The sequence below is a fragment of the Sardina pilchardus genome, chromosome 7, assembly GCF_963854185.1.
Source record: "Sardina pilchardus chromosome 7, fSarPil1.1, whole genome shotgun sequence".
NCBI classification, from domain to species: Eukaryota; Metazoa; Chordata; class Actinopteri; order Clupeiformes; family Clupeidae; genus Sardina; species Sardina pilchardus.
This window is the reverse complement of record NC_085000.1, coordinates 22,080,252-22,099,349: the sequence shown is the minus strand read 5'-3', so window position 1 is coordinate 22,099,349 and position 19,098 is coordinate 22,080,252. Positions and strand designations below refer to the sequence as shown.

The following is a 19,098-nucleotide window of genomic DNA, read 5'->3' as shown; positions in this document are numbered from 1 at the left end:
GCGCTATCCAGACACCTTGGCCTTTAGTTTGAACTGGTCAAAAGATACATGTGATGGGTGTATGGCAACAACTTGACTTTACAATGAGTAAAGTCTTTGCTAGAGCTCATATCCAAAAATATACTGGGCTTTGCTGTGCGCTTGGAGTAGATCATGTTGCCAAGCATGGGGTACCGTGAATATTCTCTGTTCCAAAAACACTGATTGATTGATTGAAACCTTTATTTTGATTCTCGGGAAGTATAAAAACATGAGTACGGATAGTGTTAGTTGGAGAGTAGAGTGTTTCATTTCTTGTGTTGAAAGATACATAACAATCTAGAGCAACACTGTACCTGCCAATTATATAATCAACATTCTCATTACATGGTATGCGCTCTGGCCTAGGTTGTTAGACCACTGCCATTTAGTAGCTGATTCCACTAAGGTGGCTGGCCTTTAGCTTATCTGACCCTGAAAATGGAAGGTCAAGTGTACACTCTCTCCCGTAGGCATGAATGCTGCTGTCAGGGCAACAGTCAGAGTTGGCCTGTACACTGGAGCTAAGGTCTTCTTCGTCCATGAGGTAAGTTAACAAAACATACATGAAAACATAATTTATGAAATACTAATCTAGCTGCATGTTTTTTTTCTATGCTCAGAGTTGAGTATTCCAGAGTTTACAGGTTTTTCTTTTTGACTGTTTCATTAATGGCAGTATCGGGATCATTTTAGCTTTTCCGCTGGGTAGAATATGGTCATATCATTATTGGCTGTATAAAGGCGTGATTTAACACAGATAATATGTGTTGTGATGCTCCCTGCAGGGCTACCAGGGCCTGGTTGATGGAGGGGACAACATCCGCCCCGCTACCTGGGAGAGCGTGTCCATGATGCTGCAGCTGGTGAGTCATCCGATGGCAGCTCATCCCACACCCCCCACACCCTCCCACATCCTCAGCACACTCCACAGTCCCCAACACTTTCAGCTCAGTCTCCACACCCTCCCACATCCTCCACTCCCTCCCACACCCTCAGCTCACTCCACATCCTCCACTCCCTCCCACACCCTCAGCTCACTCCACATCCTCCACTCCCTCCCACACCTTCAGCTCACTCCACATCCTCAGCTCACTCCACACCCTCTCCACACCCTCAGCACACTCCACAGTCCCCACATCCTCCACTCACTCCCACACCTTCAGCTCACTCCACATCCTCCTCAGGTCAATCCACACCCTCAGCACACTCCACACACTCCCCACACCTTCAGCTCACTCCACACACCTTCCCACATCCTCAACTTAATCCATATCTTCCCACATCCCCAGCTAGCTCCCCCATTACACAGCCATACCACAACAGTACTGCACAGTGCACACACACACAATTCTAAAGTAATATCTCGTAGCAACAAGCACATTCATTTATTAGGTTTATTAAGAAAAAAGGGGGGGGGGGAGATGATGGTCCCTCCTTTGTCAGACTTAGGTGTAAAAACAGCTGTGCAGAACAAGCGCGTTTTTGCCAGACTATCACAAATGACAGATTTTAATGACGGCTGTCGAGGGAAGGGCCTTCCGAGTGACTGACTCCGTTAGCAGAACGCCGTGCGCTAAGAGCCTCTGGAGAGCTGTGTATGGGTAGCATGAGCAGGTGTGGTGCCACTGGAGGACACCCAAGATGCTACGCTAAGATCGTATGGAACTCTCAGCTCCAGTAGTCTTGGCTGTATCACCGGAGTCTCATTAGTAGTGGCTTGTTCCATACTGCTCACACTCACATGACTAACCGTAATTTCCCGACTATTAGCCACGGCTTATACATTGATTTTGCTAAATTTCTTCAGCTACAGTATGAGGCAGTTGCTATGGTGTTTTGTATGGTTTTGTTTCTTTTAACTTGCATAAACACAGTCCATGCGGCTTATATGCGGGAAATTACTGTAGTAATCTAAACTTTATCCATTTCATAAATAGGTCCATAAATGAGGTATGGTTCATGTGTATCACGTGCATATGTCATGGGAATATTTTGCTCACTTTCTTGTCTTGCAGGGTGGCACCGTGATTGGTAGTGCCCGTTGCATGGACTTCAAGCAAAGGGAGGGGCGCCTGAAGGCTGCCGGCAACCTGGTCAAACTGGGCATCCACAACCTCTGTGTGATCGGAGGTGACGGTAGCCTGACTGGGGCCAACCAGTTCCGCTCAGAGTGGAAGGAGCTGCTCGTAGATCTGGTCAAATCTGGTGAGGGTCAAATCTTCCAAGTGGGTTCAGTTAAAGAGGCAGTACTACAGTACTTACAGTATGTAGTCAAATGATGGTGGATTTTCTTCCTAATTTATATTGCCCTTATTTAATATCTGTACCGGTATATAATATTATAGAATAATAATATTTTAGTTATTTTCTATATATAATAACAGTGTTTCCCCTAGAATTTTTTCCAGCAGTGGCGCTAGGGTCTGTAAGGTACCTCAATTTCAACGATGACGTTGACTGTTGCTTTTAGAATGTGGAAGTAAGCCTAATTTTGGTGACATTACTAATCATGTGAAGATGTTGCAGTGGTGCTGAAAATCCAGCCGTGGTGCTGCGCCACTGCTGAATACATCGTAGGGGAAACACTGAATAATATTATAGAATAATAATATTTTCTAGTTATTTTCTATATATAATATTATAGAATAATACTATTTCCCCCTGTTCCACAGGCAGGATCACTGACGCGGAGGCCAAGGCCTCGACCCACCTCAACATCGTGGGCATGGTGGGCTCCATCGACAACGACTTCTGCGGCACGGACATGACTATTGGCACAGACTCCGCCCTGCACCGCATCATGGAGGTGGTGGACTGCATCACCACCACTGCCCAGAGGTAGGTGTGTGTGTGTGTCCGTGTCCGTGTCCGTCTGTGTGTGTCTGTGTGTGTCTGTGTGTGTCTGTGTGTGTGTGTGTGTGTGTGTGTGTAGGTGTGTGTGTGTGTGTGTGTGTGTGTGTGTGTGTGTGTGTGTGTGTGTGTGTGTGTGTGTGTGTGTGTGTGTGTGTGTGTGTGTGTGTGTGTGTGTGTGTGTGTGTGTGTGTGTTTAAGATAGATACACTGGGCTGGGTTTCTATACATGAATTTCCAATGGAAAAGGGGAGTTTTTAATCCAATAGTCTTAATGCATACCTGGGAAACTGTCTACATATTCTATATTCAAACTTGTTTGAATCATATGAATAAGACAGAATTTGTTTTTATTACCGGTACATTTATTCACAAAAAGTAGCTGGCAATAACATTTGTCTTTGTCTCTCCCTCAGCCACCAGAGGGCTTTCATCATGGAGGTGATGGGCAGACATTGTGGGTGAGTTCTCCTTCTGGACTTTTTAGTTTCATGAGGCCTGGAGCTGAGTGGTGTTCTGTGTCTACTCGCTGGCATTGGTTGGAATTGATCAATCCCACCGCATACAGAAGGGAGACAGAGGCAAAGAGTTGACATTTTGGTGGAGATTTGAGTTGTTGCAGATAAGAATTCACAGAAAAAGCATCTTAATCCAGTGTTAATCACAGCATCACATCCACATGGTGTTTACTGATTGCCTGCTGTCTGACCATTGCTGGATAGTGTACAATCTTCAGTGGTCAGTAATCGCCACTGATATTCAACAAGTTCCCCACCGCTGTCTTGTGACTCTCGTTCACTCATCTTCACCACCATGTTAGGGCCCTGGATGAACAACAACATTTGTATTGTCGTGGTTACAGTTACAGGGGAGCTACACCAGACGCGTAATTGAAGCGCTCCGTTAGCGACGCGTATGTTGCAGCCGGTCGCAGCAGTTAATTATCACTGTAGTCAATGGAAGTAGTTACACCAGACGCAACAGTGGCGCGTACATTCGAAAAAAAATAGACCCATCTTCTAAAATGGATTTTACGCGTCGCGAACGGAATGCTTCAGTTACGCATCTGGTGTAGCTCCCCTGTTAGAGTGGATGTGTATGGTAGCGTGGCATTCTATAGCAGGTCACTGAAAGAGCAAATGTGTGTTGCTGTGTTTGTACTTCAGCTATCTGGCCCTGGTCACTGCTCTGGCTTGCGGAGCCGACTGGGTGTTCATTCCAGAGATGCCTCCAGATGAGGGCTGGGAGGACCATTTGTGCAGGAGGATGATGGATGTAAGTGTCTCCCTGATGTTCCTCTCTCTCTCTCTCTCTCTCTCTTGCTCTCTCTCTCCCTCTCTCTCTCGCTCGCTCTCTCCATAAAATTGACAAATATTGTCAAAGCAATATGATGTGTATACAATACAAAAAAAAAAAAAAAATGTCAAAAGAAAAACACGCCCCTCTCTTTCTCTCACACATTTCCACATGGCATCACACACAGGCAGCCGCACTCCTGCTAGACTAGCACTGACCACTCCTCTCTCTCCGTGCCCACAGACCAGAAGCCGCGGTTCCCGCCTGAACATCATCATCGTGGCCGAGGGGGCCATGGACGTACATGGCAAGCCCATCACCTGCGACCAAATCAAAGCAGTGAGCTTTCTCTTGTTCTCTCCCGTCTGCACTTACACTCTGGTCACGTGGGTGTGGTTTGGGATATGAGTGAATGAGTGGAGCGACTGGTCAGGCGGTCAAGTGTTGATTTATCTGTTTTTGTCGTTCACAGCTTGTGACTAAGAGGTTGGGCTTCGACACTCGTACCACCGTCCTGGGGCACGTGCAGAGAGGTGGAACCCCCTCTGCCTTCGACAGAGTTTTGGTAATTCTTTCTCTTGCTTTCTTTCATTCTTTTTTTTTCAATTTTCTCTCTTTCTCTGCCTCTTGTTGTATATGGTTATGGTCATGGTGGTGGTGCTTAGCAGACGCTTTTGTCCAAAGCGACATATAAACAAAACAACACAATAATTAAAATACTATATATATACTGTATGTCATACCATATACCATACTCGTGTGTGTGTGTGTGTGTGTGTGTGTGTGTGTGTGTGTGTGTGTGTGTGTGTGCGTGCGCGCGTGTGTGTTTGTGTGTGTGTGTGTGTGTGTGTGTGTGTGTGCGCGTGTGTGTGTGTCACAGGGCAGCAGGATGGGAGTGGAGGCCGTGATGGCCCTGCTGGAGGCCACCCCTGAGACTCCCGCTTGTGTGGTGAGCCTGTCGGGCAACCAGGCTGTCCGTCTCCCCCTCATGGAGTGTGTGCAAGTGGTAAGAGCGCCACACCACACCATGTGCCCAGTCCACTTGCTCCAACAGCTCCTTGCCATTTCACACGAAAAAAAGAACAAACCTCATTGCCCTCAGTTTCACAATTTTAACAAAAATCTCACTTTAATTATCTCTGATTGTCTAGACAAAGGATGTTACCACTGCCATGGCAGAAGGCAAATTTGAGGAGGCTATCAAACTCAGGGGCAAGTGCGTAAACACTTTGGCTTACATATCTGCCTTCTTTGAGTCCTTGTTTTTTGAAACAACTTTTTGTCTGTATATACATTGCTATTGACTGACCTTGACTGTTTCTGTGGCACAGGAGCTTTGTGAATAACTGGAACACATACAAACTCCTGGCTCACGTGCATCTCCCAGATGTCAAGGTATGGATCGTCTCTGACGTCATCTGGTTCTGCCTTAGTGTGCTGAACAAAAAGAGTGTTTTTTATTTCTTCTCCAACTTTTTGTCTCCCCTTTGCTCCACGTCCACAGAGCAACATCAACATTGCCATTATCAATGTGGGTGCCCCCTGCGCGGGCATGAATGCCGCTGTGCGTGCCACCGTGAGGATGGGCATCCTCCAGGGTCACAGCATGTTCGCCATCCACGATGGCTTCGAGGGCTTGGCCCAGGGACTGGTAAGAGAGTGGACATGGCAGCTGTAGACCCAAACACCAGGAGCATCATGTAAAGTGATACTCAGGTGGCGTGGGCTGAATGCAGAATTAGTCAATAGACGAAAGAAAGAGGAGTGGAGGGGCGGAAGGAAGAAATGCCAAGCCAACAAACAAACAAACAAACAAACAAACAAATTACAGAATGAATGATTTAGCTAATGAGTTGATGGATAAATGGACTGGGTTTTTGCTGGTGCTCTACTCATAGCTTTTCATTTTATGCCCTCAGATTGAACCAATCACATGGAATGATGTGGGTGGCTGGTCAGGAAAGGGAGGCTCCTTTTTGGGCACAAAGAGGTAGGGATGGATTCCGCTTACCGTATTTTCTGGAGTATAAGTCGCACCAGTCAAAAAATGCCCCATGAAGAGGAAAATGTCATATATAAGTCGCATTTATTCAGAAATATATTCACAAAATCCAACACCAAGAACAGACAGAGGCTGTGACTAGACATAGAGGCCAACATTTTAATATTAATGATGAGAAGGTGTGAATGGCCACCCATCTGTAGCTGTAGACAGTAATGTTTACTCCTCTTTCATTTTGAAATTATTCAAAAACCTGTTAAATTTCATATATAAGTCGCACCTGACTATAAGTCGCAGGGCCAGCCAAACTTCGAAAAAAAGTGTGACTTATAGTTCCGGAAAATACGGTAGACTGTTTCTGCTACAAAGGCATTTCTGCTTCTAAAGTTATGAGTTAATGATTACGTTTGTGATCTTACAGAGTCATGGCGGCAAAGATGATGGAGGAAATCAGCGTCAGCATTGCCAAGCATAGTATCCATGCCCTAGTCATCATTGGTGGCTTTGAGGTAAAGTCAACTTAAAACCCTGTAACACACAGCCACACACACACACACACACACACACACACACACACACACACATACATGCAGTATTGGATCTGGTATGTTGAGTCTCTGAGTCTAAACACGGAGTTGTGCTTGCAGGCGTACGCTGGTGGTCTGGAACTGGTGAGGGGCAGGGAGAAGTACGAGGAGCTGTGCATCCCCATGGTGGTTATCCCCGCCACCGTCTCCAACAACGTGCCTGGATCCGACTTCAGCATCGGTGCCGACACAGCCCTCAACACAATCACCACGGTCAGTTGTGTGATGAGATGAGGCTGTGAAACTTTCTGTTGCAAGTGTGTTTTTTCTGCTCACAGGCGCTAGGGGGAAGCAAGACAGCCATCATTCAACCCGAAATAAGTCAAATAACTATTCCAATGACTCCAAAGCTGATCAGTTAATGCAAATAAAGCTAGAAAACTTCCATAGTTCACCTTTAAATGTAAAGTTGGATGTTGGAAAGCAAAAATACCCCTCAATAAATTACAGTAATTTCCCGCATATAAGCCCCATTGTGTATAAGCCACAGTGTTTTATGCAAGTTAAAAGAAACAAAACCATATTTTAACACCATATTAACTGCCCCCCTGTATTAACCTAGCCAAAGAAATTTTGCAAAATCAATGTATAAGATGTGGCTAACAGTCGGGAAATTACGGTAGTTACTTTTAATGCCAAGATCAACTACAAAACAATAATCTGTTAAGCACTGTAGACACTCTCAGGTATACCCCAAAAAAAGAAGTGTGGGCTTTTTTATTTGAAAAACTTTTGGTTGCGCTACTTGTGTTTTTGGGGTGAAGAAATAGTAAATATAGTCCAAAAATGCATTAAAACCCCTGTAAGACTTGTTTAAACACAGTCTTCCAACTTAAAGATCATTTTGAAAACATGTTCTTAGAAGCCTTATTTGTCAGTGACCCATACACATAATTTTAATTAATCTTTTTTTCCCATTTCCCCAGGGGCCTACTAGTGTCAGACTAACAGTAACTGCATCAGTGGGCCCTTCAGCTCAGCCATTGCGCTCTACAGTCCTCTAATAGCCAGACACAGCGCTAACCGCTAACTAATCACGTTTCCCCCCAACTATCATTTGCCTCACCAGGCGTCATGGAGCTCTTGTGGCAGTTAGTCAGTTACGCATTATTTCCTTTTCCCTCTTTTTCCCCCAGACTTGTGACAGGATTAAGCAGTCTGCTGCAGGCACCAAGCGTCGCGTCTTCATCATTGAGACCATGGGCGGCAACTGTGGCTACCTGGCCACCATGGCAGGCCTGTCGTCGGGAGCTGACGCTGCCTACATCTACGAGGAAAAGTTTGACATTGCTGAACTGGAGGTAAATGAAACCTCCGTCAAACCTGACTTAAGTCACTTCACATGCAAAAAAAAAGCATCTTATTGGATTCTAGATTGTCAGCAACATGTACAGTTTTCAAGGCTAACTAATGTTAAATGATTGGCATGTGATTGACAGAAAAATGTAAGGCATCTGACAGAGAAGATGAAGACCACAGTAAAGAGAGGTTTGATTCTCAGGTAGGTTAGATGACAAAGCTTTGATTGACTTAGAAATCCTCTTGACAGATAAAATGCTTACATACAGTTGCATTTGAACAGGAATGAGAGCTGTAACTCACATTACACAACCGATTTCATCTACAACCTGTACTCTGAGGAGGGAAAAGGTATCTTTGACTGCCGTAAGAACGTCCTGGGACACATGCAGCAGGTTAGCAATCTTTCAGGAATTGTTGATAATATTCTCACACGTGACTCCCATCACTTGACACTATGAAACATCTGTTTCTCAATGTAGTATCACTTCCTCTAAATGCTTCATGTCATATATCACCAGGGTGGCTCCCCAACACCTTTCGACAGAAACTTTGCTACCAAGATGGGATGTAAGGCTGTCCTCTGGTTGACTGAAAAAATGAAAGAGTGCTACAGACACGGTGAGTGGTGGTGAAGTATACTGAGAACCCTCCACCTCTCTACTTTCACTGAACATACCGGTCTAGCCTAGTACCGTATATACCCGAATATAAGACGACCCTGTATATAAGACGACCCCCCATTTTCCAGACTTATTTTTATTTATTTTTTTTTATTTTCAACAGAAAATTATTTTATTTGATTCTAGTGATAATTCATTGGAAGAAAACATTTGAACACCATTCATTAAATATTTGGATTAATTTATCCATGAGTGGGCATTTTTTAGTCATTATTTTGGTGCTCGCCACCTCCGAACGTTATATTCCTTGACTCCAAATTCTCTGCCAGCTTTCAGCACCATCAAGTTAATTCATAACACTGTCACTAATAATAAGCCTATTGTATTAGCACCCTCTACTGTTTCCCCCGCTTTCTCCCTTTCTCCCGTCATTTTGTCTAGACTATATGGCGAATATAAGACGACCCCCCCGTTTTTCAGCCTATTTTTAGGACAAAAACCTAGTCTTATATTCAGATATATACGGTATGTGCTTTTACATTTAGTTAATGTACTGTACTCAAAGAATAACTTCAGTCCAAGTACAAGCTAGGAAAAAATATTAATCCAGTAACAACATAAGGTCTGTTTTTAGATGATAAAGTGGACTAAAAAGAGGTATAAAAAATCTTTTGGAAATTGATCTGAATGCCTTAATTTACAAAATTAGGAAAACTCCAACCTTTAAGGACACCAATTTTCTTTGTGAAGAAATTATGTCTCGTAAATAAATGTTATTCCTTAAAATACCTTACCTTAAAGGGAAACGGTGTTACGGATCACTCGCAAATTTAATCGTTTCTTCCTTGGGTCATTTCTGACCTTCCCTGAAAATTTCAGCGAAATCCCTCCATTACTTTTTGAGTTATCTTGCTAACAGACAAACAGACAGACAGACAAACAAACAGACAGACAAACAGACAAACAAACAAACCCCGGCGAAAACATAACCTCCTTGGCGGAGGTAATAACAATACATTTCATTCACAAAGAAAATGTGTGTCCTTAAAGGTTAGATATTTCCTCTTTCCTCTTTTAGTGTCATATCTCTTATGACTCTCTTATGATTATTTCCCAGGCCGCATCTTCGCCAACACTCCAAACTCTGCGTGTGTGTGTGGCATGAGGAAGAGGGGCTTGGTGTTCAACTCCTTTTCAGACCTGGCAGCAGACGTTGATTTTGAGTGAGTGTCTCCTCTTGTTCATCTCCAAACACGCAAGCTTCAGACAGCCAGACATTCAAAAGTCTGAAGCCTTATGGACTAACACTAATGACATCTTGTCACTTTCCAGGCACCGTATCCCAAAAACACAGTGGTGGCTGAAACTGAGGCCCATTATGAAGGTTCTGGCTCGCTACGACGTGGACTTGGACACTACAGAAAAGGCCACTCTGGAGCATGTTGTAGGAAGAAGATAAATTAATCAAATAAATAATAATAAATGAAAAACAAAACGGGGAAGTGGTTTATCACGACAAAAGCCGTGTTGTCATATTTAGGTTATTTTGCTGACAAACTCTACTCATAACATTAAATACAAGTAACTACACATCTGCAAACTGGTTGAAATTAAGGTAATTTACTCTCTCTCTCCCTCTCTCTCTTCCATAACTTTCTTGATCTACCTCTTTATTGTGTCCGGTCTACTCTTTTGTGTCTTGGATATCTTTGAACTTACTGTATAGGCTCCAAGGACATAGACATTGTTCCAACATGATGGGCATTCCATCAGAGACTGGATCCCTAGTAATGAGATCTGGTTGATGAGCTGAACAGAAATTGAGATGAGGTTAACATGAATGTTGTTCAACAATAAAACAGTCATCTAGGCCTTGTATTTAGTAGTGTTATTTTGTATCTAGTAGCCCAAATCACATAAGGTTTCCAGTGGTAATGTAACAATAGGGTCCGATGTGTGAATGAAGCTGACCCCCTAATTACTCCATCAGCAACATAGTACGATACATGCCTTTGTTTAGGGTGTTGAGTGAAAACAAGTTGAAGGATTACCGAGGTTTTGAAAGGGCAAGGGGTAGGCGGGACTTTCCCTGCCTTCACGTGCTACACTAATAACAAACTCCAAAAGAGTTAGAGAAAAGATAGCCAGATGAGACCAAAGTATAAATCTGTGACTAAAACTGAAGCTGGTTGTTGAGGTGGTGACATTACATTACATTATTTGACTGATGCTTTTTAACCAAAGCGACTCCCAACCATAGACAGTAAAAGGGACACATCAATGTAGTATAGCATACAATAAGGAAAGGTAAGTGCAGCAGTACGTGCTACTTCCATACAGTAAAGTGTCAGTTCTAGTCAGGTGGTAAATGCTAGAATTAGCAAGTCTAGGGGGTGTCTAGGGGGTGCTACGAGAGGAGATATTCTCTGAAGAAACAGGTAACATCACATCTCATAACGATTCCTTCATAACATGGAGGACTGCTTGTGTTGTCCTAATAACGGGTGAGTTTCTCAGATGTTCAAGTAAATTTTAGAGATAGACAGGTGCATTTTAATTACATAGGCTAGATTAACTCAAACGGATTTTGTGCGTTTCTGTCATGCTTATTTCAGACCAGTATTTTTCACACAAACTTGAGCAGTGCATTGTTCCTTTTAGGCTACTAATCATGTTTTGTATCTGCTAACAAAAAGATATTAAAATTGTTGAAGGAATCGACATAAATGGTGAATTGTGCAATTAAGATTGCATTGTGAGAAACAAAGATGTTTCTGTTTCATACCATCTCGAAGGAACAGTGAAAATATTCCCAATCCTCTAAAGAATTCATTGGGGTTAAGAGTTTAACAATCTCCCTGTATATTCTGTGATTCTTTGTTCAAAGTAATATTGTCATCTAAAAAAAATATATATATATAATAATATCTAAAACGGGCAAAAATATAGTACACTTTGGGAGCACTGCATTTTCATCAGACCCTCGTTACACAAAACATATTGCTCCTATGGCTTTGACATGGTTTTCTTTGTCATTTTGCCCTGCTTCAGTGAACTCACATTTACTTTCTCAGTTATTAGAAGTAGTATTTAACATTTGCATGAAGTTTCACTCTTGAAGCAACCCAGCTGCTCTGTGATCTGTATCATTCACTAAGAAGACCTTTCACCAAATCAACATCTGCAACTTTGAACGCATGTCAGGTAATGATAATATTAGGTAAAATTTATATTTTAGCAGTAGCCTACAAATGTGTGCTCTGATATATTTTGATGTCACCCTTACATTTTCAGTGGATCTCACTTCTGTTGCTGCATTTGGTCATATCTCAAGTGAGACTAATTAACTAAACCTCTTCAGATTACATGTCAGCAGCACTATGACCCTTTTTTAGCATGAACCCTAAACAGATTCAAAACGTTCTTAAATGGCTACTATATTGAAATGACATCACAACAATAGCCTACATTGTCTGATTAATTGTGTTAGAGTGGTTTATCAATGTGGGAACTGAAAGAGAAGAGAAAGTCTAGTTTTACATATCCCTTGAGAGACCCTTTTTCACTTGTTGTATAATTAATGACTTATAAAAAGAAATCTTATAAATCTGTATAAAAATGCCATCTGTCCTATTTCATTTGGTCACAGAATATATGCACTGGGACAATAAAAACGCCTTTATCATCCTTTTTAGGGTTTTAGTTTTGGCAAACCTTGAACAGGTCAGTGCTCTGAGACTATAGAAGATGAACTGGGTGTGGTTCAGTGCAGCTGTTCTGATATTCTGTCGTCACGCAACAGGTATGTTTGTTTTTAAGAACTGAAGTTATGAATCTGGTCATTTCTGCTTGAATATTTTTCATCTTACAAAATAACAAATGTGTGACAATGTGTATTAGGGCTACACTGAATGATGAAGAAAACTGAGATTTTTGTCAAGGTAATATTAATATTTATGCAGAACTCCCAACAATCATGGCTGTACAGCACACAACTCTCCTCTCCAGCAGAATAATCCAAAAGAGTTCTGCACATCAGCTGCATCTCTCTGACATGACAGTATGGACTAGACTCATTCACTTTGTGAAGAGAGTGCCTCTCATGATAGGAAAACTTTTCTAACTAGCATCAAAATCATTGGTCCTACCTAACCAATTAAATTGATCAGGGATTCCTAACCTTACATCCTGCTTTTCCTAAACTTAAAAGCTGACAATAAACCACATTGGCAGTCTGGAAACAATGTGTGTAGGCCTATGCTGTATATAAATGTACACATTCTTCTAACTTCAGGTTTTGATATTTAAATTCCTTTTTTAATTAGACACATTTATTGATGGATTAATATGTCATTTACAAATTATTCTCATGATTTCTCATTTCATACTGCTTACAATTGCAAATATTGTATTACTTTTTCCAAGACACCTGTGGTCATCCATCCAATACTGTATTATGAATTTAAAGACACCAATAATTTCCAACAGAAAAAAATCCTACAGAATCATTCACTATCTGTAATTGTGAAATATCACATGTTATAAACCTGTCTCATTTAGGTGCACAGGGAAAGTGCAAGTCCCAATCAACATGCTCTGCCTGTGTGAGCACTGCAGGTTGTGCTTGGTGTAAGCAGAGGGTAAGTGATCTAGAATATGAACACTAAAACATGCTTTGATGTCTCTTTGCAAAGGGACAGACACAGCTCCAGTGTTGATATTAATAGCCTGATTCTGGTAAAAAAACATTGTTGAACCACAGCAGGCAGCTGGATGTGTGGAGCAATATATGCATTGGAATAGAGTTTGAGATAGTACCTTTAACTTTTTCAAGATCGTAGAGATATATGGTTGGTGACCTATAAGGTCGTTAGGGTCAAGCCAGGGCTCCTTAATTAGCATCACAATTGCATGGTTAAAACTGGAGAGGACAACTCCATTAGTTAAGGAACTATTGATTTTAGCCAAAACAAAAGGGCATATGACAAAACCTCACATACTGTAGCTGAGAGGATTATAGCTTCAAACTGCTGAAGGCAGCTGAGTGATGTGTCAATGAGGGATCAGAATCTGGGCATGAGATGTGAGATTCTATGTTATCAGTCTTATCAATGATTGAGTTGAAACTTAGAAGCAACAGTAGCAGCAGGATTTAAAATGGAGTTACTGGTATTACACTGTATTTTTGGCCTGTGAACATTATTATAAATTAGTCCACACCAAACATTTCAGTTGAACCTCATGACTCTCTGATTAACAGTTATGGTGTGACAAATGGCCTCTAAAGTCTTTGTTTTTAAATCTAGTGTTAATGTAGAAGTATGCACTACTTCCAGGACTTCCTGATGCCTGGTGAGGCAACCAAGCATCGGTGTGATACAGAAGACAACCTGTGGAGGAGGAACTGCTCAGAGGTCATAAACCCCAGGCCTAGCACACTCACCATCAGAGACGAGACCTTTTGGAGTGACCAAGGAAGAGTAGTCCAGCTCCGGCCACAGAAGCTCCACATCAAGCTTAGACTCGGTGTGTGCTCTGCAAACATACACAATGGAACATGAAACATGAAAACAGACCAAAAAGGATCATATTCCTGCATGATGAAATTAAGTTAATAAGACCAAGGCCCTCAACAGTGATAGCTATCATCAAAATGAGTTTGGGGACGGTTTTAAAGTGGATATTTCTCAATTTGGTCAACTTGTGGATTATAACGAGTGTACAAGTCCATTTGGGAATGAGTTTGATAATGGATTTGTACAGAGTTTTTGCAAGAGGGAGGTGATTGGAGTAATATAATACACAGACAGCACAAACAGTGTTTGAACAAAATATTATTTCTTGCTTTTAACTGTCATTTCCAATTGTCATTCACAGCCACTACACATGTGGTATTGATAATAACTATAATTATCATCTCGTAGCGGCTGACAAGAAGGTTATGACTTATTCCTTCACTCTGTCCAATGATCAGGAGTTCCCCATACATTCAATGTGATGTTTAAGAGAGCGGAGGGCTCCCCCATTGACCTGTATTACCTCATGGATCTCTCCTTCTCAATGAGGGATGATCTGGACATCGTCCACAAATTGGGCCACCAGATTGTCTCAGCGCTGAAAAACGTCTCCAGTTCTGTCAGGATTGGTGAGTGTGTGGGACCGAGAGGAAGGAATTGAATAATCAGCACACGTAGCAAAACTGGGTCACCTGCATAGGTCCACATTCTCACTGTCACTGAGATATACTGTTATCAATCTGTCCGAGTGAAAACAGAAGACACTGAAATCAATGTACAATACAGTTCGAACAGTATCCTACTATTCTCTATTTCTTGCAGGTTTGGGAGGTTTTGTGGAGAAGGCAATAGATCCCTTCATCAACACAGTTGAGGCAGTGAAAAACAGACCCTGCAACAAGGGATATAAAGGGGCCTGTCAGCCTTCCTTCAGCTTTAAGCATGTCCTGCAACTCACTGAGGATGTAACTGAATTCACAAGGAAGGCTGGGAATGAGTCCATCTCTTCTAATAAAGACAATCCCGAGGCAGGCTTTGATGCTTTAATGCAGGTTGCTGTCTGCCAGGTGACATACATTTGGCAGAATGTCAAAGATGATCTGAGAATCTAACCATATTGACATTGCAGACCACAATGCTCTCGGTTCAACCCTGACTCTGGTCATTTTATCACAGGATCAAATAGGCTGGGGGGATGTGACACGGATCTTGGTCTACACTTCTGATGGTGTCTATCATCTGGCTGGAGATGGAAAACTAGCCGGTCTCTACTACCCAAATGATGGAAAGTGTCATCTTAACAGCGAGGGATTCTACGACATGGCCACATACTTTGTGAGGGGCTCCCTTCGGTTAAAAATCTGCTTGTGTCCTAAGCCCTAATAAAAATGTCTGTTACTGTGAAATAGCTATAAGATTAGAAGATTGCCTGATTTCCAAAAGACATTGACTAAAATAAGAACTTAAACCTAAATCAAATTAAATGAAATCTTTCTTCGATCATTCAAGAAAGATCATGTTTATTTCCATCCAAGTTAACTCAGCGCCGCGGCCTGGCGGAGTGATGATCATAGCGCCAGCGTAAACTAGCAATGAGAGTTGTGTTGCTCCTGACTCCACCATACGCTGGGTGTATAGGACCCTATTGTCTTTTGGAGATCAGTTCATCTTCTTCTTAAGTAATTACTCAGACTATACACCCAACATTTTGATCAGGGTGCTCAAAATACACTTGAATGCTACAGTATGGAGATGTAGTATGTGGTTCTTGCAGGACTATCCCTCCATCGCCCATGTTGCTGAGGCTCTCTCTAACCACCACATCAAACTCATCTTTGCGGTGACTAAAGAACACCTAGAGCAGTATACGGTAAGTGTCACATGCCTGATGTGTTCTCAGTTTTGGTGGACGCCTGGCTTCACAGAATTCTTCCATTTCCATGTAGGCTGTGAGTAAGCTCATCCCACAGTCTGTAGTAGGTGTGTTGGAGAAGGATTCCAGCAATGTAGTCCAGCTCATCTCTAAAGCCTATGATGTAAGTAACAAAGCACATTTCTCAGAATACTACACCTAAGGAATACTAGTCATTGCAGTTTCTGGGCCTTTGGAACCTTAGCAAGTATTTTTTTTTTTTTTTAATCATCAGGATCTATCATCCACAATACTGCTGGAGCACCATAGAGTTCCACCAGGTATAGATGTCTCCTATGTCTCTCAGTGCAGTGATGGCACACAATCCCAAAGTGAGAACAGAGGGGCATGCAGTCATACTATGATAAATGATCAGGTACTTTAGCCATCAATAGACTTATGAATAGCATTATATTAAAATCCAATGAATTTATGATGGAACTCATTTAATCATTCTGAAATGGTTTTTACTATTCATATGAATTATTCCTGAGTAAATGTACAACATTCCATAAAAGCTGGCATATTTTGGTTTGGTTTTACACTCAATACAGTGAACTTTCATCTGTTATTTTCAATAACAGGTGAATTTCACAGTGACCGTAGCTAGCTCCGCTTGCCTGCATGAGCCAACATCATTCCTCCTCAAAGTGCAGGGTCTCAATGAGGAGCTGCAGGTAACCGTGGAGACTCTCTGTAACTGTGATTGCAATGACACAGAGTCCTTTTCCCCTCAGTGTACGAGCAAAGGAACTCTCACCTGTGGGGTCTGCAGGTATGTGGCCTCTGGCTGTCATCAATACAGCGTGCAAATGATATCATCAAATATGGCTAGTCCAAAGACAGCCTCACCAATACACTGCTTTGCTGTTGACGGTGTTGATTTGAACTCTGGTGGTGCCAGCTGTGATGAAGGGCGTATGGGCCAGAGTTGTGAGTGTGAGAGGCAGGAGCACAAGGACACCATGCTTGCGCTGGACGAGAAGTGCGTCGGTCCGAACAGCTCCCAGCCATGCAGTGGACAAGGGAGTTGCCTGTGTGGCATGTGCATATGCAGACGGAACATCAGAGGGCAGTACTGCCAGTGTGACGACACCAGCTGCAATCGGCACAACAATATCATCTGTGGGGGTAAGAAAGAGTCCTGCAGGAAGGATAAAAGTTAAACAATAAATCCATAATTGATGGTATCATTTGAGTTTCAGATGACTATGCCATTATTTGGGCAATAGCTAAATCCTCTTTTGTGTTAACTGGCAGGAAATGGAAAGTGTAGCTGTGGTACGTGTGAGTGCAATCCCAATTACTCTGGCCCTGCCTGTGAATGCTCAACATTGACTGACCAGTGCCACACAGGAGGAGGTGATCTGTGTAGCCACAATGGACACTGTGAATGCAACAAATGCCAGTGTGACCCAGATTTCTTTGGGAGACACTGCTCTCAAATTAGAGCTCCTTGTTTCAAGTTCAAGTGAGTAATCCAGTATTTCTTTATCAGAGGAAGTGAATGAACGACCAGGTTTCTTGCATTTATTGCTATGTTTGAAGCATGCATCATTTTGGTGATTCTCCCCACTCTTACAGCCTCTTCGCACAAACTCTTTTTGGTCTTAATGTCTTATACATGTCCTGACTGATGTATCACATTATTATTGTTTATTAAGGATTTATTTAGTAGATTTCTATTACATTAATACACAGGATTAGGTGTTAAAATCCCTTGTGCCAAAAACACGTGTTGACTTGTTTGTATTTCATATCAGACACAGTGATTCTAATCCTACTCTTACACTCATAATATCTTGCACTACCTTCATGGAACACTTGTCACTCTGTCGTTGCATCACGGTGTTGGTTATCTGGTTGGTTTTATTTCTTGTGTATGTGTTTATGGGTCATGTAAGCTACTGGATGCCTACTTCCCTCAGGATAAATGCAGTATCTATCTATCTCTCTATCCATCTATCTTAGACCTTGTGTCCTGTGTACAGTTGCAAATGGAGAAGATTGCACAAATGCATGTGGGGGTGTAAAGCATATTACCAAAATGAATGAATCTACACCACTTGTTTGCTTTGATGAGACAGTTCATTATAATGTGGAGATGGACATGGCAGATGGAAGTATCCGTATACTCTATGTTCTAAAGCCCAGTAAGTGATCCTCTCAATTCCTTTTCACAGTAACCTAATCTGTACACTTTGTTGTAACCATGAACATATGCCTTTTAAAACAGAGTGTATAATATACCTGTCTGTCTCAATAAATTCTGTTTTGAGTTGTCTTGATATTTTCCTCCTTTCCCAGGTAAAATGTATGTGATTTACCTTCTCATCAGCACTGCAACCGGTGGTGTTGTTGTCATTGGCTTGATTGGCATCACAATCTGCAAAATTATGTTTGAAATCATCTAATGTGTCTTCATCTTTGTGGACCTGGTCTGGCACATGCAAGGAATCAATTTTGAATATCTGGCTGTAAATAAAACGTATGGAAAATTGGTAGATTGGTAGAAATCCCACATATGACATATCATATCACAAATGAGACCTTAAATCACTGATACATCTAGAAAACAAAACCTGCTGGCTGGCCTGATCTGGCCCCCCAAGGCCTTATGCTTGACACCTCTGGTCTTGGGTCTCATGATTTCATCCCTCTCTATCAAGCAGCCTTCCTAAGAGAACCCTAATATAACCTAGGATGATAATCAGTTTCAACAGTCTCACTAGGCCTTTTCAGCTCAGTGCCTCAGCAGCCACTAGCGTCCTCTACTGGTGAATACCAAATATATTTTTCTGCTAAATGTTTTACTGTATTAAGTTAGAAAATCAACTGTGTATGAAATTGCCATGGATAACAAAATGTAGCTTATTATGTTTTTGTGATTGGCCAGTGTAAATATAAAAAAAACTCTTCCTGTTGAAATCAGGCTAAATAAATTGTTATTCAGTGTATGTTGTGTGTGTTTGGTAGTGTTTGGTAAGTGATA

The 19,098-nt window shown here is 42.0% G+C and overlaps 2 protein-coding genes across 4 annotated transcripts in view; both read left to right on the top strand.

Moving 5' to 3' along the window:
* Positions 1-10,549, top strand: part of pfkma (phosphofructokinase, muscle a) — an 11,381-nt gene extending 832 nt beyond the window's left edge. Inside the window, exons 2-22 of the mRNA XM_062541298.1 lie at positions 492-565; positions 807-884; positions 2,037-2,226; positions 2,694-2,859; positions 3,288-3,332; positions 4,038-4,146; positions 4,411-4,506; positions 4,640-4,732; positions 5,048-5,173; positions 5,319-5,383; positions 5,499-5,562; positions 5,672-5,818; positions 6,087-6,157; positions 6,591-6,678; positions 6,817-6,969; positions 7,893-8,057; positions 8,196-8,257; positions 8,339-8,450; positions 8,577-8,676; positions 9,796-9,901; positions 10,011-10,549. Of these exons, the coding sequence (XP_062397282.1) occupies positions 492-565; positions 807-884; positions 2,037-2,226; positions 2,694-2,859; positions 3,288-3,332; positions 4,038-4,146; positions 4,411-4,506; positions 4,640-4,732; positions 5,048-5,173; positions 5,319-5,383; positions 5,499-5,562; positions 5,672-5,818; positions 6,087-6,157; positions 6,591-6,678; positions 6,817-6,969; positions 7,893-8,057; positions 8,196-8,257; positions 8,339-8,450; positions 8,577-8,676; positions 9,796-9,901; positions 10,011-10,137 (2,237 nt within the window). The 3' untranslated portion in view covers positions 10,138-10,549. The remainder of the gene's footprint in view (positions 1-491; positions 566-806; positions 885-2,036; positions 2,227-2,693; positions 2,860-3,287; positions 3,333-4,037; positions 4,147-4,410; positions 4,507-4,639; positions 4,733-5,047; positions 5,174-5,318; positions 5,384-5,498; positions 5,563-5,671; positions 5,819-6,086; positions 6,158-6,590; positions 6,679-6,816; positions 6,970-7,892; positions 8,058-8,195; positions 8,258-8,338; positions 8,451-8,576; positions 8,677-9,795; positions 9,902-10,010) is intronic.
* Positions 10,550-11,833: 1,284 nt separating this feature from the next.
* LOC134087662 (integrin beta-7-like) lies at positions 11,834-19,063 on the top strand. Of its 3 annotated transcripts, none has more exons than XM_062541300.1 (15): positions 11,834-11,882; positions 12,374-12,480; positions 13,239-13,318; positions 14,015-14,204; positions 14,653-14,823; positions 15,017-15,261; positions 15,371-15,529; positions 15,969-16,064; positions 16,141-16,230; positions 16,342-16,482; positions 16,844-16,881; positions 17,011-17,237; positions 17,367-17,577; positions 18,078-18,259; positions 18,414-19,063. In XM_062541300.1, exons 2-15 carry the CDS (start codon positions 12,426-12,428, stop codon positions 18,518-18,520), a joined length of 1,992 nt encoding a protein of 663 aa, XP_062397284.1. In that variant the 5' UTR covers positions 11,834-11,882; positions 12,374-12,425; the 3' UTR covers positions 18,521-19,063. The 3 variants fall into 3 exon arrangements, with proteins under 3 accessions (XP_062397284.1, XP_062397285.1, XP_062397283.1); XM_062541301.1 differs by having other exon boundaries at positions 16,691-16,881; positions 18,098-18,259; XM_062541299.1 differs by having other exon boundaries at positions 16,691-16,881.
* The last annotated feature ends 35 nt before the right edge of the window (positions 19,064-19,098 follow it).